At 51.2% G+C, this 24,544-nt stretch overlaps 1 protein-coding gene and 1 non-coding gene across 3 annotated transcripts; both read right to left on the bottom strand.

Moving 5' to 3' along the window:
* Window positions 1–2,825: 2,825 nt before the first annotated feature.
* On the bottom strand, window positions 2,826–2,899 carry TRNAT-CGU (transfer RNA threonine (anticodon CGU)). The gene has a single exon. It is a non-coding gene; the product is annotated as a tRNA-Thr (tRNA).
* Window positions 2,900–13,420: 10,521 nt separating this feature from the next.
* On the bottom strand, window positions 13,421–23,671 carry GPX6 (glutathione peroxidase 6). 2 transcript variants are annotated; one of them, XM_045866220.2, is made up of 5 exons: window positions 23,588–23,671; window positions 20,336–20,489; window positions 15,915–16,032; window positions 15,344–15,443; window positions 13,421–14,147 (listed from the first exon to the last, which is right to left on the bottom strand). In XM_045866220.2, the coding sequence occupies exons 1-5, from the start codon at window positions 23,669–23,671 to the stop codon at window positions 13,941–13,943; spliced, it is 663 nt and encodes a 220-aa protein (XP_045722176.1). In that variant the 3' UTR covers window positions 13,421–13,940. The 2 variants fall into 2 exon arrangements, with proteins under 2 accessions (XP_045722176.1, XP_045722177.1); XM_045866221.2 differs by having other exon boundaries at window positions 23,594–23,671.
* Between the last annotated feature and the right edge of the window lie 873 nt (window positions 23,672–24,544).

Raw genomic sequence — 24,544 nt, 5'->3', positions numbered from 1 at the left:
GGCAGGGCCATGCTCCCTCTCAAGGTTCTAAGGAAAAACACTTCCATGGCTCTTCTAGCTTCTGGTGGTTCTGGCAATCCTTGGTGCTCCTTTGTGGTCAAATAATAGCAATCTCTGCCTCTGTCTTCATGCGGGCTTCTTCCCTGTATATCTGCGTCTCTGTGTCCAAATCTCTTTTCCTTCCTCTTCTAAAGACACCAGTCCCTGGATTATGGCCCATCCTAATCTGGTGTGACCTCATCATGACTTGATTACATCTTCAAAAGTCTTATTTCCGAATAAGGTCATATTCACAGGTACAAGAAGTTAGGACTTCAACATATATTTTGGGGGAACATAATTCAACCCACAACGTGCTTGGAACCTTGGTCTATAAATTTAGGATAATACCTCAGAGTGCTATTGCAAGGGTTAAACACTTGACACTCAACAATTCAATAAATAATAATAATAATAATAAACACAATATGGTGAATCTTACTGATTGCTTATTTATGTGCCAGATACCCTTCTAAAATATTCTATGTGTCTTTACTCACCAAGTCCTCCCATAAACTCTTATGTACACCTATTGCTATTTCCATCTCTCATTTGAGGAGAGTGATGCCTGTTGAGGTGAAGTAATTTGCCAAAAGCCCCTTAGCTATCAGGTGGAGCAGCTGAGGTTTGAACACAGACAGGGCGGCCTAGTTCAATAAAGTCCTAATCAAAATGAACAGAGGTGAGGTCCAGACTTAGCTGCGGAACAGTTTGCTGATTGTTTATTCTTGCTATGTATGGTACTTAGAGTAATACAGTAGCCACTTTGTGACTATGTCTTATTAAAAACTTAAAAAACAATTTTGAAACATTTGCCCATGATATTCTCCAAGAGACAGGATAACATTCTCTGATTACACTGCCCCCATCCTGTATATTCCCTATTTTCTTTTCTTGCTTATCTTTCTCCATGGACTTCATCAGTATCTCATATACTTATGATTTTACATATTCATTCTTTATTTTCTGTCACCCCCACTGGAATGTACCATCCATGACAGCAGTGATTTTTGTTAGCTGGGTTCACTGCTGTATTTCCTGCTCTTAGAAATATGCCTGGGTGCTTACCAGAGCTGGGGATGGGGGATGGGGCGAAATGGGTGAAGGTGGACAAAAGGTACAAACTTCCAGTTATGAGATAAATATGTCCTGGGGATGTAAGGTACAGCATGGTGACTACAGTTAACAATACTGTATTATATATTTGAGAGTTGCTAAGAGGGTAAATCTTAAAAGTTCTCATCACAAGGGGAAAAAACCTTGCAACTAGACAGAAAGAAAGGGCGGGAGAAGGAGAAGAAAGAGAGAAAGAGAGAAAAAGAAGAAAGAAAGAAAGAAAGAAAGAAAGAAAGAAAGAAAGAAAGAAAGAAAGAAAGAAAGAAAGAAAGAAACCTGCCATATAAAAGATCAGCAGTGAATGTTGCTGGGTTAGTGGATGAAAGGATGGGAGACAAGAAGGCACTGAAGTGCCATAAATCTCCAGGGCTGAAACACACCACCCTAGGTAACTGGTAGAATTTTCCAACCTAAAACAGTGTGGAGGTTCCTCAAGACTTTAAAAATAGAGCTACCCTATGACCCAGCGATTGCACTACTAGGTATTTACCCCAAAGACACAGATGTAGTGAAAAGAAAGGGCACCTGCCCCCCAATGTTCATAGCGGCAATGTCCGCAATAGCCAAACTGTGGAAGGAGCCGAGATGCCCTTCACCAGATGAATGGATAAAGAAGATGTGGTCCATATATATAATGGAGTATTACTCAGCCATCAGAAAGGATGAATACCCAACTTTTACATTAACATGGATGGGACTGGGGGGGATTATGGTAAGTGAAATAAGTCAAGCAGAGAAAATAAATTATCATATGGTTTCACTCATATGTGGAACATAAGGAATAGCACAGAGGACCGTGGGGGAAGGGAGGGAAAACCGAATGGGAAGAAATCAGAGAGGGAAACACACCATGGGAGACTCTGACTCTGGGAACCAAACTGAGGGTTGCAGAAGGGAGAGGGTGGGGGATGGGGTACCTGGGTGATGGGCATTAAGGAGGGCACGGGATGTGATGAGCACTGGGTGTTATACACAACTAATGAATTGTTGATCATTAAAAACTAATGATGTACTATATGTTGGCTAACTCAACATAATGAAAAAAAATTAAATTATATTAAATTAAAAAAAAAAAAAGAATTCTCCAACCTGCTCTTTTCCCACAGCAACTTTGTCCTTGCCCTGGGAATGTGCCCAGGGCATACTAGCTTGCAGTTGATCATTATTCCTAAAGTTTCCTTAGGAGGATTAACAAGGATCATAATTATTCCTCCTTCTCAAAATGGCAAGCATGCCCCTGCAAACATCCTCTTTCTTCTTTGTAGTGAATAGTGGCATCATCGTTCATTCATTTCTCTTATGTTATGAAATCATTATAGAGCTGGAGATAGTTGGAATCTAGAGAGATTACACACACCTACATGTCTGGGTGCTTTAAACTGTAACACGCCGTAGGTGCTCAGAAACCGGGTAAAACGCATACGAAACGTGATGGAGGTTCAGGTCACACGCGTTATTCTTTGGCAGTGGTTTGCATTTGAATTGTCATCTCCTTACTCTTCGGGAGTCAGGAATTCGAGCAAGCTGCAGCCGAACAGCTTGTCATATATGTGACTGGGTGTCGGCGCTGTAAGTTCGGTGAGAATTGTCGGGGATCAGTAGGACTGACGCAAGTTAACTCGCCTACATAAAAGGATTCTCAGGAAGGGTTAGCTCCCCGAGAAAAGGCCAGGCCCTACTGGGAGTCGAACCCAGGATCTCCTGTTTACGAGACAGGCGCTTTAACCAGCTAAGCCATAGAGCCACCTGCGAGCCCGGGCGCAGCTGAATCGACCTAATTTCCTTGGACTGGGTGAAAAATGCCCCTACACCGTCGGGGGTTTTCGGCCGTCTTCAGAAACCTTGCCGGCTGCAGAGAGATGCGTGGTTCCGCGGGACGCGCCGGAGGCTGGAGACACCGAAGGCAGAGTCTTAGGCGCGGGCAGCGGCAGACCAGGATTTTTCTATTATCCCGAGAAAAAGCGTTAGAGAAAGTCGAGGCTATGCGGATGCGGTAAAGACCGCTGGGAGGAAAAGCTCTTTATAGTTGTAAAGGGACGTCAAGGCTCCGCGCAACGCAGCTGGTCCGCGCAACATCGTCAGGGGAAGAGGCGCTGAGCGCTCCACGTTTGCGCGCGCGAACCGCGCCTGTCCCGGCGCGCGGAGGAGGGGCGTCGGGGGAGCCCCCAGCGGCAGGCGTCCGTCCGGTCCTCCGCGGGAACAGCTTCCCTGGGGGAGCCTCTCAGGCGAGCGCGGGGGCTTGGGTGGGGGGGGGGATGTGGGAACCTTGGAAACATCCAACGGTGCGAAAGAGCCATCCGTTGATTCTTTCCCGCATCTCGTCCACTTCTGTTCCTCTCGGGCTGTTTCAGACTCGGGCAGTTCCGAAAATGAGCTCGCGAAGAATGGAAGGCCTTCTCCGCTCCAACCCCGGCCGCGCACCCCCGCTGACCCGCACCCCCCGGTGACCCGCACCCCCTCCCCGAGGTCGCACTCCCCCGGTGACCCCCACCCCCCAGTGACCCACCCCCCCCGGTGACGCCCACCCCCCGCAGTGACCCGCACCCACTCCCCGAGGTCGCACCCCCGCGGTGACCCGCACCCCTCCCCGAGGTCGCGCCCCCTCCCCGAGGTCGCAACCCCAGTGACTCCCACCCCCCGCGGTAACCCGCACCCCCTCCCCGAGGTCGCACCCCCCGCAGTGACCCGCACCCCCTCCCCGAGGTCGCACCCCCCGGTGACCCCCACCCCCCGCGGTGACCCGCACCCCCTCCCGAGGTCGCACCCCCCAGTGACCCCCACCCCCCGGTGACCCCCACCCCCTAGTGACCCGCACCCCCTCCCCGAGGTCGCACCCCCCCGTGACCCCCACCCCCCGGTGACCCCACCCCCTAGTGACCCGCACCCCTTCCCCGAGGTCGCACCCCCCCGGTGACCCCCACCCCCGGTGACCCCCCCCAGTGACCCGCACCCCCTCCCCGAGGTCGCACCCCCCCGGTGACCCCCACCCCCGGTGACCCCCCCAGTGACCCGCACCCCCTCCCCGAGGTCGTACCCCCCCGGTGACCCCCACCCCCCGGTGACCCGCACCCCCTCCCCGAGGTCGCACCCCCCCAGTGACCCACACCCCCGAGTGACCCCCATCCCCCAGTGACCCGCACCCCCTCCCCGAGGTCGCACCCCCCGGTGACCCCCACCCCCGGTGACCCCCCCAGTGACCCGCACCCCCTCCCGAGGTCGCACCCCCCAGTGACCCCCACCCCCCGGTGACCCCCACCCCCTAGTGACCCGCACCCCCTCCCCGAGGTCGCACCCCCCCGTGACCCCCACCCCCCGGTGACCCCACCCCCTAGTGACCCGCACCCCTTCCCCGAGGTCGCACCCCCCCGGTGACCCCCACCCCCGGTGACCCCCCCCAGTGACCCGCACCCCCTCCCCGAGGTCGTACCCCCCCGGTGACCCCCACCCCCCGGTGACCCGCACCCCCTCCCCGAGGTCGCACCCCCCCAGTGACCCACACCCCCGAGTGACCCCCATCCCCCAGTGACCCGCACCCCCTCCCCGAGGTCGCACCCCCCGGTGACCCCCACCCCCGGTGACCCCCCCAGTGACCCACACCCCCGAGTGACCCCCATCCCCCAGTGACCCGCACCCCCTCCCCGAGGTCGCACCCCCCGGTGACCCCCACCCCCGGTGACCCCCCCAGTGACCCGCACCCCCTCCCCGAGGTCGCACCCCCCCGTGACCCCCACCCCCCAGTGACCCGCACCCCCTCCCCGAGGTCGCACCCCCCCCGTGACCCCCATCCCCGGTGACCACCCCCAGTGACCCGCACCCCCTCCGCGAGGTCGCACCCCCGCGGTGACCCGCACCCCCCGGTGACTCCCATCCCCCGCGGTGACCCGCACCCCCTCCGCGAGGTCGCATCCCCGCGGTGACCCGCACCCCCCGGTGACTCCCACCCCCCGCGGTGACCCGCACCCCCTCCGCGAGGTCGCACCCCCGCGGTGACCCGCACCCCCCAGTGACTCCCACCCCCCGCGGTGACCCGCACCCCCTCCCCGAGGTCGCACCCCCCCGGTGGCCCGCACCCCCGCCCGGAGGTCTCACCGCTGGCGCGGCGAGTGGGGCGCAGGGGCTGGAAGCGGGTCGTGCTGCGCGCCGGCGGGAGGCACGGCGGCCTGCGGGCGGTGGGAGGGGCCTGGACTCGGGCGCCGGGACGCGCGGGGCGGCGGGGGGAGGCGGGGAGGCGGGAGCAGCGCGGGATCCCGGGACTCGCCCAGCTCGCGCCGGGAGCGCGCGGCCGCCTTGCACCCCCGGCCCTCGCCGCCTCCACACCTGCGTGCTCCGCCGCCCCGCCGGCAGGACAGCTGCGTCTTCGCCTGTGCGGGGCACTCGGCTCCGGACGAGCGTCGGGGGGGCCAGCAGCCGGTGTCCCCTCGGTGGGGTCGAGAGGAGGTCCCAGCACCCGAGTCTGACTCTCGTGGTTCCTGCTGGAAGGCCATGCAGTTCCCGCCGCCCGTGTGAAAGGCCGTAGGGGATGCACACAAATTCCACCCGCGCTTGACCTCCTTTGTGTCTCTGCAACGTTGGAATAGCTCTGACAGAATTTGCTTGTTTTTCCTTTTCTTTTCTTTTCTTTTTTGTTTTTTGCAGTCAAGCGCCTAAGCGGCCCAAAGCGCTGCGTGAGGGCTCTAGTCTCCAGTCTCAGGCAGATTCGAATCCCACCCGCCCGTCACTTTGTGCGAAAGCCACCGAGCGGTCTAGCAACAGCCCTTCCGGTCGCCCTCCGTGGCCCTTTGCCTCCTCGGGAGCTGATGGTTTGGCGGAAGCAAAGGCAAAGATGTCTTTATCACACTAAGTTAAGGACAATTGAGACCCAGTTAAAAAAACAAACTCGAACCCAAGCTCTTCCCATATTTCCCCTTTGTTTTCATATCTTTGGTCGTGATTTGGAGTCCCAAAGTTTAGAATTTTATTTTTGTAGAGCGATTTTATTTATTTAGTTTTTAGAAAGAGAGAATGCACATGCGTGAGTGCGACCTCGGGGACGGGGTGCGACCTCCGGGAGGGGGTGCGGGTCACCGCGGGGCTGCGACGTCGGGGAGGGGGTGCGGGTCACCCTGAGCAGGAGGAGGGGCAGAGGGAGAAGGAATCTCAAGCCGACTGCGCACTGAGTGGGGAGCCCCATGTGGGGCAGGAAAGCATGACCTGAGCCAAAACCAAGAGTCCCATGCTTAACCAATTGAGCCACCCAGGCGCCCCCACCCTTTTATTATTATTATTATTTTTAAAGATTTTATTTATTTATTTGACAGAGAGAGGCAGTGAGAGAGGGAACACAAGCAGGGGGAGTGGGAGAGGGAGAAGCAGGCTTCCCGCGGAGCAGCGAGCCCGATGCGGGGCTCGGTCCCAGGACCCTGAGATCATGACCTGAGCTGAAGGCAGACGCTTAACGACTGAGCCACCCAGGCGCCCCTTATTATTTTTTTTAAAGATTTTTTTTTTTTTTTTTTTTTTTTGTATTCTCTACACCCAATGTAGGGCTCGAACTTCCAACCCCTAGATCAAGGGTCACATGCTCCATTGACTAAGCCAACCAGGCACCTAGAGAGAATCACCCTTTTAATGTTGCTATTTTCTAGGTTCCATCTTTCATTGTCCTACTTTTCTCTGAGAGAATATTCATACGATTCCATAATTCACATCTTCAAACTATCCAAAATAGGCTGATGACTTCTCAATATCTTTCTCACATAGAATTTCATAGGGTTATACACAGCTGCCTAAAAGACATTTCCACCTTATTGTCTCACAGAGGCTTGAACTCACCCAGTCCTTCCTGTTACTGCTTTTCTCCTCCTTAGCACCACAGTCTAGAAACTGGAGAATCACTCTACGGGACTTTCCACCGTTCCCTCCCTCCTCATGCACATATTCATCAAGTGAATATGGTGTCACTGCTGTTCAGGCTCAGATAGGAACCCTTTCGTAACTAACCGTGGCAATCACAACACTAGTAGAGCATTCTAATGGAACCTACTCCTGCAAAATCATAATTTGATGTGATTGAGAGTTTTTGCTGTAAATTCAGTTAACCCATCAATGAGCCAGCGAGTCCAAAGATAAAACTCTAGTTTTAATCTGATATTTGTCTCTAGAGAAGCTTATAGTCTAAATAGATACAAATCTGAGTTTTTGACTGGACAGAAAATTCTGGATCAAGTTTACCATAAAGGATGGTTGAATTTGCCCAAAAAATTATGAAAAACAATCCTAATTGGTGGCATATAGTGTCCCAAGTTTGTTCTTTTTTGCACAGGGGGAGTTGTAGACAGTGGGTGGCCTGACTGGTGGATCTGTAAGGGGCAGAGCGAGCCACACACCCCAGGGCACCCGAAACTCCACGGTAAGACTTTTATCCTCATGTTCGTGCTACCTCCTGTCTCCGGAATGAGGGTACCTCCTAAAATGCAGGAGGGGTGTGAGCTTTGGTTCCTGATGAATAATCCAGTTAGGATCATCTGGCACAGACTTTTTCCTGGCCTCATATACCATGTAACTACTCCGCGCATCAACCACCCTCTCTTAGACTGTGTGAAGACAAGTGGAAATAGAGAGTTTAAGGTTAGTTCACATTTTGGCTAGAGTTTGTAGATAGGATTTGCAAAACCGTCCTGGCATAAAGTGGCTGATTTCAGGAGAACTTGATGGCAGACAGAGAGCCTGGTTTCTACACAGCTTTGCAAGTTAGTCATATATGTTGAAGCCAGGAGATACCCTTAGAACCCTTAGAACATGCTGATCGATTAAAATGTATTTTATTTAATTTTATATTAGAATTTTAAATAGACTATTAAAGTTATATTTTTATCTTTTTAAGATTTTTATTCATTTATTTGAGAGAGAGCACAAGCAGGGGTGGGGGAATGGGGGGTGAGCAGAGGCAGAGGGAGAAGCAGACTCCCCGCTGAGAGCGGAGCCCCAGGATCATGACTTGAGCCGAGGGCAGATGCTTAATCAACTGAGCCACCCAGGGGTACCTAGACTATTAAAGTCGTAAATGATTTCCCCTCTTTGGTGGGAAGTCACAGTTTGAAACTCAGGTTTTCCCTAATAAGGGAATAGAAAAATTGCCCTGCTGAATGTCATTGAGTTTTGATTACCATGCATCTTTCTACTCCTTTCTAAGTAACACTCCTGCTTGCTCCATCATATAATCCTTGCATTCCATCTGTCTTTAATGTCTCTTCCAAGTTACTAATGTACTTAGTATCTATTTTAAACACAATTTATGAATTCTGCCTGTCTCACCAGCAGCTTGCTTATGAATTATCTATACTTTGCACATCCTATGAATTTTTCCCTTTATCTCATAAAGCTCCTAGCTTACTATCTATATAGGCTTTATCCATCCAATTTGCTTTCCCATTTTCTATATCAGAATATTATCAAGTAACACAGCAAACACCTATTCCATGAGCCCATCAAGCTGAGCATTCTGTGCTTCTGGAGCAGGCTGCCACTGTCCTGTATATGATTGATTCTGAGGTTCGTAGGTGAAGACAGAGCTCCCGGGCTCAGGCTGTCAGGGTTAGAGTATCAGACTCAAAGTATCAGAGTATCAGGTTCTCCAAAAACAATTTGTCAGGTGACACTATTTCATTTCCTATTGACTTGCCTGCTGGAGGCCAAAAATAGAAAAAGGGGAAATTGGAAAGAAAGAGGAAAGATCTGAAAAAAGATTCTCCATTATCTTTTCTTTAGTTCCTCTGAAATTATCATCTAAAAATTGGTCTGAGCTGTCTGTATGCTCCAGGTGTCACCCTGAGGGTATGAAATGCTTCACACAGGGCTGAGGCCACGGCATTTCAGAGGCCAAAGGGTGTCTGAAAGAATTAAAAGTATGTTGCTCTTCCTTTTTCGCAGAAGAATAAAAGGGTGGGTAGTCTGTATGGTTTCATAGGGAAAATTTGGGGGGGTGACGGGGGTGCAGAATCTCTATCAGGAAGTTCCCAGATCCAAAGAAAGTGACATTTCTGACCTGACACTTGAAAGGGCAAGAAAAAGCTCTGTAGTCAGAGCAATGGATGAGTGAGCTGGAGGGGTGGTGAAGGGAGAAGAGAAAGTCAGACTTCTTGTCTCCAAATCACAATGTAAGTCTGAGTCTTTGGGAAGATAATTTAAAGGGAAATTGTTTTGACTTGTTAAAACAGTAAAGAAGACTTTATTTAATGGCAGTGGGGGAACAAGACTGAACTCACCTCTGAAGACAGCAGGGACACGTGGGGACTTACAGCCAACAGGCAGAGTGAGGGGAGTGGACAGAACACCACTAAGATGACGTATCAAGGGCAGAAGATACACTGACTTAGCAGGATTCTTGGTAAAGGCTGGCCAAGGTCCAGGCCTGGTCGAGAAGGGGGATCAGAGGAGCCTGAGCAAAGTCTGGTCGAGGAGGAAGTCTGTCTGAAAATACTCCTTGAATTTGGACCCATATGGAAACGACAGAAGTCAGAGACTGAGGACACTGAAAGCCGAGGGGGTGGCCCAATTGTCCATGTCAACCCTGGGGTCCTAGGAACACCTGCTGGCCGAGCGGGGGACACAGTGTGGCCGAGGCTGAGCAGAGACGCCAGTAACCACGGAGAGTACAGCAGACATTCCCTTCATTCATCCTGTGTCACAATATCAATGTTTTCTGCACACCCTCCATTCCCCAGGGCAGGGGTCTCCAAATGTTAGCATGTCCTGGCACCACCGGGAAGGCTTTTTAAACCAGAGATTGCTGTTCTCGCCCACAGAGCTGCTGATTCAGTGAGTCTGGGAGGGATCTAAAAACTGCATTTCTTTTTTTTTTTTTTAAGATTTTATTTATTTATTTGAGAGAGAGAATGAGATAGAGCATGAGAGGGGGGAGGGTCAGAGGGAGAAGCAGACCCCCCGCCGAGCAGGGAGCCCGATGTGGGACCCGATCCCGGGACTCCAGGATCATGACCTGAGCCGAAGGCAGTCGCTCAACCGACTGAGCCACCCAGGCGCCCTAAAAACTGCATTTCTAACAAGTCTTCAGGTGATGCTGTTGCTTGGGGTCAGGGGACATCACTTCGAGAATTAATTCCCTATCGACAGAGGATGAGAAAGGGAAAACGTGAGCGAATGAGGACCTTTACGGGGGACTCATCTGAGTAATAAATTGTTTGTGGAGGGTAATAGGGAGTCGCCAGGGCCTTACGCAGGTTTGCGTTAGTGGGGTGGTGCCCCCCCCCCCGCCCCGCCCGTGCTGAGTGTTGGCTGATAGGGACTCACAGCTGCCCTGCTTTGGAGAATCTCCTTCAGCCCAAGGAGCAACCTCCTCTGGGAGGCTGTGTCCCTGGGGCCTGTGGGTGATCTCATAGCCAGTAAGTGACTGACTGGAGTTACAAGAGGCCATCCCTCTTCCTTCAAGATGGAATAGAGGTAGTGTGATTTGTCCTGAAGCTAATCTCGAGCAGAAATCTCACATTGTCTTCTTTGTTCCTCTGCCCCATCCTGCTTCACTGATTCCCTCTTCTGAAACCGCTCGGGAAATGTGTGTGCCTGGATCCTAGTCTCGGCTTCTGTCTTCTGGGAACAGAAGCCAAGTCGAGAAGGATTTCTGAGACCACAGGATAACATCTGACGTTCCCCGCGATGGACTTCGGCCCTCTCTTCCTCAGATTTGGGGACTCCAGCGTCCAGAATGAACACGGGCACGCCTGAAGCCCAGAAACTACCAGTGTTCATGCGGTCCTCAGGGAAGACGTGGCGTCTACGCAGTAACAGCCACGAGGGAGACTGTTGGGGTCTCGCCTCCAGGAGTGAGCTGCTTCGCAACTCTGGGAGCAGGCTGTTAGCGAGGGCCTGAGTCCCGGCTCTCTGGGCTTTAGAAGCCCCCGTCCTGCCCAGGGACCCTCCTCAAAGGTTTTGTGACCAGCAGAGCAGTCGTCATTTTAGACCCGTTAGGTGGTTTATGGGGTGGATTTAGGTGAAAACACTGGTTTTGGAATCCGTTAGCTCAAGTTTATCTAACTGGCATGATAGTTTGTGGGAACCTCTGGTTCGAGGAAGAAATTCGGCAGGAGTAATAATGCCAGTGAGGTCATGGTGATCCCAGTGACGGAATAGGAAGGTTCTCACTACGGTGATGGACCGGAGCTCCCAAGACAGCCCTAGGCAGTCTGCCCGCTTCCAGAAGGTTCTGTGTGTGGCTTTCCTTGGAGACCAAGGGCTGTTATAGGGGTTGGTGAGGAGGGGAGAAGTGGGAACTTTTATCTGCGGATCCTCCCTTTATGAAGACTCCAACATTCTCCTCATTGTCATCATCATCGTGGGCAACATTCTGATCAGGCCTGCAGCCCCCACACCTGCCCCCCGGCTACACTCACCTCCCTGAGCAAAGGAGTTTGTTTCCCACTTCTCTGGTCTTGGCTCTCCCCGGAGCGACCTTGGTTTTCTGTTCAGGGTCAGCCCCTGGCGGGCATCAGGAGGAGGGAACCTGGATCTCTCAGAGCGGCTACAGGATGGAGCCTCTGGCGGGTGCTCAGCAGAATGCCCTCCGGTGGAAGCCGAGACCCCTCCTTCATTACTTCAGGACTTTTCCATGGGGCAGGGGACGCTGCTCCCCTGGAGGATCCACTTTCTTTCTTTTTTTTTTTTTTAAGATTTTATTTATTTATTTATTTGAGACAGAGAGAGAGACAGAGAGCATGAGAGGGAGGAGGGTCAGAGGGAGAAGCAGACTCCCCGCCGAGCAGGGAGCCCAATGCGGGACTCGATCCCCGGACTCCAGGATCATGACCTGAGCCGAAGGCAGCCGCCCAACCAACTGAGTGAGCCACCCAGGCGCCCGAGGATCCACTTTCGTACAGCAAATGCAGTTCCCTGGGTTGGGCTGAACCCACACACCGTGCACCCCCATCCTCCTCCACCCACCGACTGGACCCTGACACTTCTGATCTGAAAACAGTAACGGATTTGGACCCCTTCTGAGGGCTGCTAAGGTCCCAGGGGTTCTCAAGAACACCAGAGACCCAGAAGAAACTCAGCAATGAGACCCACTTCTCCACACCACCGCAAGCTGGCTCCGGGGTCCCCTCACTGCCTCACGACTCTGCTGGTGCCTACCGAGACCCATGGAAGTCTCGAATCCTGAGCCGATGGCCACAAACTGCCACTTTCTTTCCTTACTAGCTTCTCAATGCAAGAAGATAAAATTTTCCATGTGTGTCTACCACCTCTGAATTTTACAAGCAGCCCATTCCTGGAGCTGAGACCCCAGGTCTCCCTTGTGGCTGTTACTGTGTAGACGCTGTGTCTTCCCTGAGGACCGCATGAACGCTGGTGGTCCCAGGGCTTCCGGAGTGCCTGTGTTCGTTCTGGAAGCTGGAGTCGCTTTCCTTGTCACCCCTGGTTTTCATGTTCCTGAAAGTTTAAGTCCGGGATCATTCTGTTCTGTATACAACAGAATTACAGGGTCTCACGTTACCACAGATACTCAAATTCCACTTTTCAAGTGCAAAATAATATTTTAAAGTACAAAGAATTTAAAGTGCAAAAAATATGTGAAAAAGTTCAAAGTAATTTTTGAAGGGGAAAAGAAAAACAGCTATTTCATTTCACTTCCTCGTACCAGCTTCTCTTAGTTTCCGATATTCTGAAATCTGACCTCACATAGAAGACTGACCTCTGATGATAAAACAGCCTTCACACAGGGCTTCCCAGCACGTTCTCTACTCCTCGGATTAGGAGGAGGTTTTGGTATACTTTTCTCCTGTTTTTATGTGTTTTTAGATTTTTAACAATGAGCAGGAATTTTATAGGCAGAAGAACGTCTGTGTCTTTGTTGTTTCGAGAAAGCAAGGCTACCTCGCGGGTGGGTCCCCAGGAGACCGGAACGGGAGGGGGGCGGCGGGCTCTAGGAGGCCCATGTCCACCCCTCTCAGCGGTCCACAGCGGCCAGCCCCACCTGGTGTCTGGGTGGGCGTTTGAGGAGCTAGGTGAGGGATCGGAGGAAGCAGGGACCAAGTGAGAGAGGAAGACGTCCCAGACATAATATGGGGGTGGGAAAACACCGAGGGAAGCCCACTGCTGCAGAATTCTCTTTATTTGAGACAGTGATAAGGAGTTTGAAGGTGGGGCAGCTCAGGGTGAGGGGAAAGCCCATCCTTCAGAATGAAGGGACATCCCTGCCCAGGTGCCGTGGCCTGAATGCACAAGGGACAGGCACCAAGGAAGGCTCTGGTAGGGTCCGACCCAGAGGGGTTTTGGGACCCACCATCATGGAGATGCCCCTCCTTTCATGTGAGGTCAGCCTTCAGAGATCCTGTAAGAAAGAGAACTACAGGGCGTCAGGGGGAGCGAAGATTGCATTTGGGAGAGGAAGAGCTTAACAACGCAGGTTTATCTTGGAAGAGAGAAAGGCTACAAAGGGGATCTTGAGAGTCGTCCAGTTTCTGCTTCTTTAAACCTTCAGGATGGAGAAAGGACAGAGGTCAGAACTTCTGGGCACTGCCTTTTTAGGGACATTGGGTCGTCTGAATCATTTATTTCCTTTGGGATGGAGTGGAAAAAACTTGAAATTTTGGGAGCAGAGAGTTGGGGACAAAGGTGTTCTTTCCCTTGTTTTCAAACACACTCATGAATGTATGTACACACTTGGGTGATACAGGATGGTTTGGTTATAGGGACACTGGGTGGGAAGGAACGTGGAGCAAAGATGGATCCAGTGTTAAGCATGTTCTTTAGGTGGGAGGCAGGTAGCCACTTCTGACGGTCTCTGGCCCTTTCTACTCGGTTTTGAACTGTTTCAGGTACTCCAGGATGTCTGACTTGACCGTGCTGACGGGAGCCTTGTGGAACCAGCGCATGACAGGGACTCCATCAGGCCCCACCAGGAACTTCTCAAAGTTCCAACGGATGTCATGGACCTTCATGGGCTCCCAGAAGAGTTGGCTTGCTGAGCCCAAAAGATCAGAGGTTGGAGGGCAGGAGTTCTGGAGCAGAGATAGGAAAAATAGTAGGGTTTTTTTCCTGCTTCTGTGTGATCCAGTTTTATCCCCAACCCTAGAAGAGTCTACTCACCATCCTGCGTCTCAACATATTAACTACCTGACATGCTCCCAATGAACCACAGATATTTCAATGCAACATCACCAACATAGCAACTAGCAATCAACCAAGAGCTAGAGAGTATGACAGTAAACAGAAAATATTCTTCCCTTCCCTGTCTGCCCCTCCCAGGATTATATCATGGTGCGTCAGTAAAATACTATCTTCTGTTTTCTTTGATAAGTCATACCATTCTGTAGCTTCAGTTTTCTTAGCTGAAAAAAAAAATGGTTTGGTTTAGAGTAGTCGTTCCTGGAGTTGGGCTTCATAGTCTGGTAAAAGTTCAATAACTGTTTTTTGGAGATTAATGTAAAATAACCAACATTTATTTTGACAATAAGAAAAATCAAAAGTCAACTATAACTGTAAATTTAAAAATTAACAGATTTTTAAGTATTAGGTTGAAGAAAATAAAATCGATCGTATCACCATTTTTGGTACCACACAAATGGTAATTTGTATGATTTAACCAAATATTAATTTAGTATCCGAATAAATGATGGCCTTTTATATTCAACAAATTGGGCTCTGCGAAAAACTCCCCACATTGTGGGGTTTTTTTCAGTTTGCCATGATGGATGAAAATTCCAACAAGGACCAGACTCGTTTGGCAGGCCAGCATTGGGAACCAGTGGCCTAAGAGGACTTCGGGGGGTTCTGTGGTCTTCCGTGGTTCTAACACTCAGTGGCTCCCCGGTCAGTTACCACACGGCACTCTCCATTCTGTACTCCATGTCTGTCTCCCCGATTGCATAGGGGTCCCCCAGGGAGGGGCTGGGCCCCCTAGTAGGTTTGGGCTCCCTGTGTGGCACAGCTTCTCGCACCTACGAGAGATTCTGTGACTGACGGTCGAATGAACCGATCATTGCCGTTCAGTAGGGGGGTTGGTCCCCATCGCAGCTGCCACACTCGGTTCCCGGTACTTGAAGCTCTCAGCTCACAACGGATCTTGCCATGATTCCTGAACTTATCCAAGCATTTCTTCCCAAGGAGTCCAACCTCAATCCTAGAAATGAGCCCCATGCTTTCAGGGGAATCTCTACCTACCTGACCAATTCAAGGCAGGTGGGTGGTCACTCACCTTCAGGAAGGTAAAGACCTTCTGTTCTTTTTCTCCATTCACATCCCCTTTCTCAAAGAGCTGAAAATTGGGGACAAAGCCACCACCTGGACGCACATGCCTGCAATGAACCAGAGTGTTCCCAAGAGGGTCCAGGTTAGGACAGGAGTTTGGTAACGGCCACAACTCCACAAAAGGAAGTTAGAGATAAAGAGGGAGAGACGGTAGACAGGGAAGGTGAGGAAGGAAAGATGTCTGGGGGTCAGGACTTCATGCTTTAGGGAGCCAGTAGGCTGGAAGGCAGTATTTGAAGGTCAGGATTCCCGATTCATTTCTGTTTCCCACAGCCCCTCCTTTGCCCTGCACTGCTTTTCCCGTCCATATTCCCCTAGTGTCACCATCAAGAACTCGAGGCGGAGTGCACGCTTGGGCATCGCCAGCCACGCAAGGTTGCATGCGAAGCTTCACAATGATGTTCCTGAACCCAGTGATCCACCACCCGCCCTGGAAGCTTCCAGAAGAAGAGGCCTCCAGGCAGAAGGAAGAAGGAAGTCCTGACAGGGCCTGTGCAGGGTCCCGGGCCGGCACTCACTTGAGCCCAGAAAGGATCTCTGAGTTCTTCCCCGGTTCTTGTTTTCCAAACTGGTTGCAGGGAAAGCCCAGCACGACGACACCAGAAGGCTTCAGCTCGTCCTGCAATGCATTCAGTTCTGTGGGGAGACAATGAGCAGCGTGGGCAGCCCGGCCTGGAGCAGCGGGGGACCTCGGCATGTGTCCATTTATCACACGCAAAGTGAGGACTGTAAGGGGAAGGTTCGAGATTACAGAGCACAAAGCCAGAACACAGGTTGCCAGAAACACATCCAGATAGCTGCCATCTTTCTCGTGTGGCGGTTCCCTACGTGGCCCCACTGCACCATCCAGGAGGGACGCCCCTAGAGAGCACAGATGGGTTAGCCCGTGGATGGGGCGGGAGGCCTGCTGGATTCTGAAGGGAATTAGAAGTTAAATGCCAGGCCAGCTTCCTTAGTGGGGATCGACTGACTGATCAAACATTCTTAAGAAGAAGGCAAACAAAACGGACCTGCTCCCCCTGCCCCTTTGTGCCCCACGATGACACACCTGACACCCCAGTCATCCTCCCAGGAGCACTGTTTGGTCCCCTCACCGGGGCGCTGTGCAGGGAAGCAGAAGTCCGAGCCCGGCTCCAGAGCATTCTCTACCCTCTCGTCAACTGTAGTGACCTAACTGATGCCATCTCCCTGGGACACTCGCTGGGATTCCAGGCTACAAATCCAAACTGCTTCTTACCGATGCCGGGAGGGCTTCCAACCTGTTTGTCTAGGCCTGCACCGTGTTTCCACCATCAGCCACCCTCAGTCCCCACTGATTCAGTCCCAGTGCCCGCCGGCCCCACCCAGATTCAGCTCCACCTGCTGCCTTCTCCTCTAAAGCCCTCCTGTCGTTGTAGGTTTCTTCAGTTACCATCCATACTCGCCTTCCTCTTTCACCATCAAGAACACGTCCTTCCTAGGGCAGAAACACGCAGCAGACCCTGCTTCTAGTCCTTCCGCAAAGGCCTTCAACTCTCAATTCCCGCGTCTGGAGTAAAATCTGAATGAGACACTTTTTAAAATTCTCCTGTTCTAGTTTAGTAAGTGACGTCACAGCAACAGAGAGGAAAACTGGTTTCAAACAAATGAGGAAACTCATCATGTACCGATAGAGAAGAATATCTGAGATACTGTATGATGTGAAAAAGCAAGGCGCAGAATCAGTTGTGTGTGTCCTGGCGCGTATGAGAGAGAGATTTGCTTGCCTGTACATTAAAGATTTATGAAAATATACACCATAAACTGATAACCCTGGTTACCCAAACAAAAGAAACGTGGAAGTTCTCTCTCTTTTTTTTTTTTTAACATGGAGCCCAACACCAGGTTCAAGCCCAACTTGCACTCACAACCCTGAGATCAAGACCTGAGCTAAAGGCAGATGCTTAACCATCTGAGCCACCCAGGTGCCCCCTCAAATTTAACTTTTTGGAAGGAAGGAAGCCCCTACTTGCTAAATGATACTAAACTGTTGTTTAGGCTCTTACGATTAGATCCTGAGATTTTATATCAATTAAATAAAGATTTAGTCTGTAGCTTTTCAGGTTCTCCCTAGGGTTGATTATACATAAAAATAATAAATACAAAGTGACCCCAAAATTCTTTTAAATGTCACATCTTCCTATAATCTGCACTTCTGAAAGTATCTTTTTATGAACAATTTCACCATTAAATTTAAAAAGTCTTTAGGTTCTCTCGGTGAATGTGAACCATTTGTTTTTTGTTGTTCTTTGAAGGAGGGGCTATTTCTTTTTTTTTTTTTAAGATTTTATTTATTTGACAGAGAGAGACACAGCGAGAGAGGGAACACAAGCAGGGCGAGTGGGAGAGGGAGAAGCAGGCTTCCCACCAAGCAGGGAGCCCAACGTGGGGCTGGATCCCAGGACCCTGGGATCATGACCTGAGCTGAAGGCAGACACTTAACCGATTGAGCCACCCAGGTGCCCCAGGAGGGGCTATTTCAATATAACTTTTCCCTAAATCAAGCAGCCCCCTCTGTATTAGTCCTTTTAGGCTGCTATAACAAATACGATAGACCAGGGGGCTTGTGAACAATAAGAACTTATTTCTCACAGTTCTGGAAGTCCAAGATCATGGTGTTAATATGGTGGGGTTCTAGCAAAGACCCTCTGCTAGGTTGCAGACTTCAGGGTTCTCACTGTGTCCTCCCATGGTGCAAGGGCTGGGGGGTTCTATGCAGTCTCTTTTTATAAAAGCACTAATCCCACTCATGGAGGTTCCACCCTCATGACCTCAACATCTCCTGAAGGCCCCACCTCCTGTTACCATCATATTGGGCACTGGGATTTCAACATATGAATTTTGGGGGGACACAAACATTCAGACCATGGCATCTGCTGACTGTTCATTTTTTTTTTCTTTTTAGAGAGACAGTGTGAGCGGGATGAGGAGGGGCAGAGGGAGAGAGAGAATCTTAATCAGGCTTCGTACTGGCTCAATCTCATGATCCTGAGATCAAAACCTGAGCCGAAATCAAGTCGCTTAACCGACTAAGCCACCCAGGAGCCCTTGAATGTTAATTTAAAAATATCAAAATTTAGTGAGCCATGTATCTTAGAGGTAAGATTGCAATATACTTAAATTTAAGTGGTGTTAAAAAAAGAAAATTCTTGAATTTCTTATCACTGAAATCCCATTAAGACAAATGAATGGGAAAAAAAGACAAATTGATGGGACTTTATATTTTTAATCAGTTGAATAGATACCAATGTCAACATGTGGAAAATTTTCTTAAAAACTGCTCACATATTATTTTGACTCATTTCTTTGTGGCATCTGGTATAATTAACCTTTTGCATTAATCTTGAAAAAAGCAGAAAAATTAAGTCTGTGCCATGTCAGAAACTGCATTTATCTCTATTACAATCCATCTGAAGCTTTAAATAACCTTTTCTGGATCAACATGGAAACCAAATTCTTCCCCATGAGTGCACAAAGAAAATCCACCTCAGTCATCTAAAAGAAGATCAGGCCACATTTGGAGATGGAGCATCTTTCCAAATAGCTATCACACTAAAGATTACCCACGAGAAAGCTACATTTCCCTCTTTTCTGTCACGGGGGGAGGGGGGAGCTGTGGAATCCAAGAGCGTTATCCAAAAGATCCAAGATCTGTTCTCTCTGCTGTTGTTCCCAGAAGTCGCCAATGAGAAGGATAAAGGCAGCCCCTTGAAAGCTAGACTCTGGCCTGGGGTCATAGCTAGGGCTTTGTGTTCTCCTGTTAAACAATTTCACAGGGGCACCTGGGTGGCTGTCAGTTAAGCGCCTTGCCTTCGGCTCAGGTCATGATCCTGAGCCATGATCCCACCATGATCCCAGGGTCCTGGGATGGAGCCCTACATCGGGCCCCTTGCTTAGCAGGAAGCCTGCTTCTCCCTCTCCCTCTGCCACTCCCCCCTGCTTGCTCGCGCTTTCTCTCTCTGACAAATAAATAAAATCTTAAAAAAAAAAACAACCAATTTCACAGGACATCAGTATCACACAACATCATGGTCACAGTGATTATGATAAGTCAAGACAAAAACAAGACCACTCCATAATCATATTTTAACACAGACAAAACATGAACCTTGTCCAAATTGCAAAAATGGCCAAGCATCTCTCTATTCTTGACAATGTAAGTGACTTCTGCTTCTTTACCAGCTACAGTTTTAGCGCTTTATTCCTACGACCTTGTAGATATGATTTATTAAGACATATCTGAATCACAGTCACAGAATTCTCCCCATTTCCTCATTTCCTGACAGCATCCAATTCAGTGCAAAGCTTCAGTTCCTCGAATCCTTCCCCAAAGCTCCTAACACAAGCCCAGATTCTCAGATAAGTTCTTTCTAGCACTTTCTTTTTTTTTTTTTAAAGATTTTATTTATTTATTTGAGAGAGAGAGAGAATGAGAGACAGAGAGCACGAGAGGGAAGAGGGCAGAGGGAGAAGCAGACCCCCTGCTGAGCGGGGGGAGCCCGATGCGGGACTCGATCCCGGGACTCCAGGATCATGACCTGAGCCGAAGGCAGTCGCTTAAACAACTGAGCCACCCAGGCGCCCATTTCTAGCACTTTCTTAATGAGAAGCCCCATGGTTCCCTACAGTACACGTTCTCCCTTAGGGCATCGAGCAACAAACCCCACTTGTTCAGTGATAGGTACGTTCCTGGTGGTCTTTGATTAAATCTTTGGGAGAATCTTATTTCTCAAATCTGGAGATAATTCTCTTGGCCTCCTAAGGAGTGGAGCTGTGACAGGATTTAGGGGGACAGACTCCCATGATCACCTATCCCCCCCTCACTCCACTCCTCCCAATAATAAATTAGGAAAAACTCCGGAATTAGAATATGGCCATCTGACAAAGCTAGTTCCAGAGGAACTGAAACCTGAGCTCTTACCAGGATACTGAGCTGTCAGGCCTCAGTAGGTGGCCACGTTGACAAAGAGGACGTGCTTGCCCGCATACCGCTTGAACTGAATGTACTCCTCTTCATTGAGGGTGAGGGCTCCGTACTCATAGATGGTGCCTGTCACCCCTTTGTAGCAATCCATCTGGAATGTAACAAAACCACAATGATGTGATAATAAGATAAACAATAACCCCCAGCATGCGTGGACTTTTGCAAAGCGCTCAGAGATCTTTCATGTAACACCTCGAAATTCTAAGAACCAAAGAGACTTTTTCCAGTAATATTTTTAGTTATGGCGAGGCCACCACTAGAACGTGTGTCTTGTAAGTTAAAATCCTATCTGTGTGGGGGGCGCCTGGCTGGCTCAGTCAGTAGGGCGTGCGACTCTTGATCTCGGGGTTGTGAGTACGAGCCCTATGTTGGGTGTAGAGATTACTTAAAAAATAAAATCTTTAAAAAAAAAAAAAGCCAGGGGGTGGGCAGGACAAGCACTTTGTGATGATCCCAGCTTTGGTCTCTCAATGGATATCGCCCCGTAAACTGGGATGTAGAATCCCAAGAAAACTGTAGACAGGAAGGGCTGGACCTCTCTGACTCCGAGGTCAGTTCTGCTCCAGTTTGAAGGGATCTGATACTCAAAAATGCAACCTTTTATTCACAAGATGGCTTTCTATGGCTGGAATTGCCCCCCAAGCAGGCAGCAGTGGCGGACATAGACCTGGACGCCCCCCATAGGCTGCCTTGTTTTTATTTCAGAGAGGGGAGATGGTCTTACAAATGCTGGTCTTTGAGCATCATCTTACACGTCCCAGGGACCCAAAAACAGAGCACTCAGAGCAGTTTGAAGACCTGAACAAGTGTCACCAAGGCATATTAGAAATGCAAGTTCCTGAGACACGTCTCCAAAGAAGACATCCAGATGGCCAACAGACACATGAAAAGATGCTCCACATCATCAGGGAAATACAAATGAAAACCACAATGAGATACCACCTCACACTAGTCAAAATGGCTAAAATTAACAAGTCAGGAAACGACAGATGTTGGCGGGGATGCGGAGAAAGGGGATCCCTCCTACACTGTTGGTGGGAATGCAAGCTGGTGCAGCCACTCTGGAAAACAGTACGGAGGTTCCTCAAAAAGTTGAAAATAGAGCTACCTTATGACCCAGCAATTGCACTACTGGGTATTTATCCCAAAGATACAAAAATACAGATTCAAAGGAGTACATGCATCCCAATGTTTATAGCAGCATTATCAACAATAGTCAAACTATGAGGAGAGCCCAGATGTCCATCGACAGATGACTGGATAAAGAAGATGCAATATATATACACACACACACACACACACACACACACAATGGAATAGTACTCAGCCATCAAAAAGAATGAAATCTTGACATTTGCAACGACATGGATCGAACTACAGGGTATTATGCCGAGCAAAATAAGTCAGAGAAAGACAGTTATCGTATGGTTTCACTCATATGTGGAATTTCAGAAACAAAACAGTGGAACATAGGGGAAGGGAAGGAAAAGATAAAATAAGATAAAAACAGAGAGGAAGGCAAACCGTAAGACTCTATAGTTAAGAGAACAAACTGAGGGTTGCTGGAGGGGAGGTGGGTGGGGGATGGGCTAGATGGGGGATGGGCATTAAGGAGGGCACCTGCTGTGATGAGCTCTGGGTGTTGTATGTAAGTGACGAATCACTAAATTTTACTCCTGAAACCAGTACTTCACTATATGTTAACTAACTTGAATTAAAACAAAAAAAAGAAATGCAAGTCCCTGGTTCTCCTGAGATCCGCTGAATCAGAAACTTTGTGGGTGGGGATTGGAGAAAAGGAACGAAGGCGGGGCTTTGCTTCAGCTCAGCTCCCAGTCTCCAGGCAGAGTTCCTGAGGCATACAGATTTTAACACTCCTACAGCTCCTTTTAACATTTTACCACTATAGCTTTGCTCTGGTTAGTGTAACTTCACTTTTGTAACCGTAAAACCAGCAATCCTCCAAGCACATGGCCCACTGATAGACATCTTAAGGGTCTCATGACTAATGTTTTACTAGGCAGTAGTAAATAACTTTATCCTAACAGCAGCTAGCCCCTCAAGGTCCTGGAAGCCTTGCTTCCAAATTCCTTAGACATTTATGCTATCCGTAACCACCACTAACTAAAAAGTATGTAATCAATCACTCCTCACAGCTCCAGTGCAGCTCGTCCTGCCCACGGGTCCTGTCCCCGTGCTATAATAAAGCATCTTTTTGCACTGAAAACGTCTCAAGAAAGCTTTCTTGACTCTTCGCTCACTGCCCCACATCAGGTGGGACCCAGCACCCTGTGCTTTAACAAGCCCCCCAGATGATTCTTGTCTGGGGATCACTGCACTCAACCACGGATATTCTCCACCTTCTATGGGGGGGGGGGAGGAAGCCAATAAAAGACATGTAACTGGTTAAAATCCACAAGTGAGGCTGAGTTTTTGAATGAATTTGTCTGGTTTTAAAGTTAAAACCTGTTGGTACCTCACGTCACCCACTGGAATCCCCACCCTGCGTCCTAAGGCAAATACATACTAACGTCTCTTACAGGGTGGCTACTGACCTCCAGGGGGGAGATTTTTTCCCCAAGGGCAACAGGCGATCTAGGGCACCACCGAAAGCTAAGAGCAAATCCTCTTACTCTGGTCCGAGCTTTGTTCTCCCCCACTACCCCCCCCACCCCACTCCCCACCCCACCTCCCCTAAAATTAAAATTGGCCAACAGCTCCCCTGGCCTTCTGGGCTTTATTATCCCCCGGGGGAGGGGGGAAGCCCCTCTTCGCTGACCCTGACACTCCCCCGAGTACATTCCAGCATCAGCTAGCTGCTCTCCCCCTGCCCCGGGTCTCAGCTCCCTGAGGAAGCCGGGCAGCCTCCCTCCCTCCCACTCCCCTTGCCCCTGCGTGTCCCGTTTCCCGGACTCACAAGGCTGCCCCGAGCTCAGAGCAGGGGCAGCGGCGGCGGGCACAGCAGCCTCGGCCCCCCGTCCACCTGCGGCTCCACGACCGCCCGGGGACGGCGAAGGTCGGCGTAAGGGAGTCGGCTTCGCGGAGCCCCCGCCTCGGAGACGCAGCGGCGGGGTCTGCAGAGCTCGGGAGGCGGGTCCCGGCCTTGGAGAGGGCGAGGGAGGACTCCTCGCGTCCCCCGAGACCAGGCCCGGCATCAGGTGCTGCGGTCCGCTGGGTCCGCAGCGGGACACTCACCTTCACCTGCTGGGTCGGCTGGGCGCGGCGGGCCAGGAACAGCGGGAAAAGCCACCAAGCCCAGAGCTGCGGGAGCATGGCTCGTGCGCCCAGGGCCAGGCGGGTCTGCGGCGCCCGGGGCGCCTCGGCCCCTTTTGAGGCCCTGGTGGGCTCGGAGCCAAGACGCGCGCTCCAATCGCAGAGCAGCGTGCACGCGCGCACACGCGCGCACGCGCATGCCCCTGCCCCTCCCCACGGCCCCTCCCCTCCCACCCCTCCCCTCCCCACCGGCCTTCTCCGCAGCCCTCGCGCCCCCTCCCCCGGCCGCGCCGCGCCGCCTCCCCTCCCCCAGCCCGCGTGCGCTCGGGAGGGGACCTGCACGGGTCCCGGCGGGTGGCGGTGGCGGTGGCGGTGGAGGCCTCTCTCCTTGGAACCGGAAGGGCTGTGTCCACCCTCCCCAAGGGGCCCGCGCCTCCTAGGGGCTCGCTCCGCACCCACGGAATCAGAATCAGACCGTCCCCCGATGTATGTGCACAGTAAAGTCTGAGCATCGTGGTCCCGGGTGACGTTCACCCCCCGTCCCGTCTCTCAAGCTTCCGTCACTGAGTCACAGCACGCTGTCTCCTAACGACGAAGCCCGGCCGCGGGGCCAGAGTGTGTCACGCGCTCTGCCCGGCCACCCGTTCCCTGGCCAGGAGCTTGCTGGCGGGGCCCGCGGGGGGCACATCCGCCGAGGGGAGACACCGGGACAAAGCCCCGACCTGTGAGTCCGCACGGCCCCGGGCTGCAGTGTCCTTCGCTGCGGTCGTCTCTGCCCGCTCCCTCCCACGCCCTGCGGTGAGGCCCTGGCAGCGCGCGGAAGGCGACCCCAGCCCGCTGAGAGCGGCCCCCCGGGTTTCACGGCCGGCCGGGCTGTGCTGAAGTCCCTCGTGCCCTGGGGGGTACGCCTTCCTTCGGAGCGCGAAGCCCCTC

This window comes from Mirounga angustirostris, unplaced genomic scaffold (assembly GCF_029215605.1).
Source record: "Mirounga angustirostris isolate CCGP_5_RB_7025 unplaced genomic scaffold, mMirAng1.0.hap1 SCAF_8, whole genome shotgun sequence".
NCBI lineage: Eukaryota > Metazoa > Chordata > Mammalia > Carnivora > Phocidae > Mirounga > Mirounga angustirostris.
Note: the sequence above shows the minus strand (reverse complement) of the source record. Positions and strands in the feature narration are given on the sequence as shown.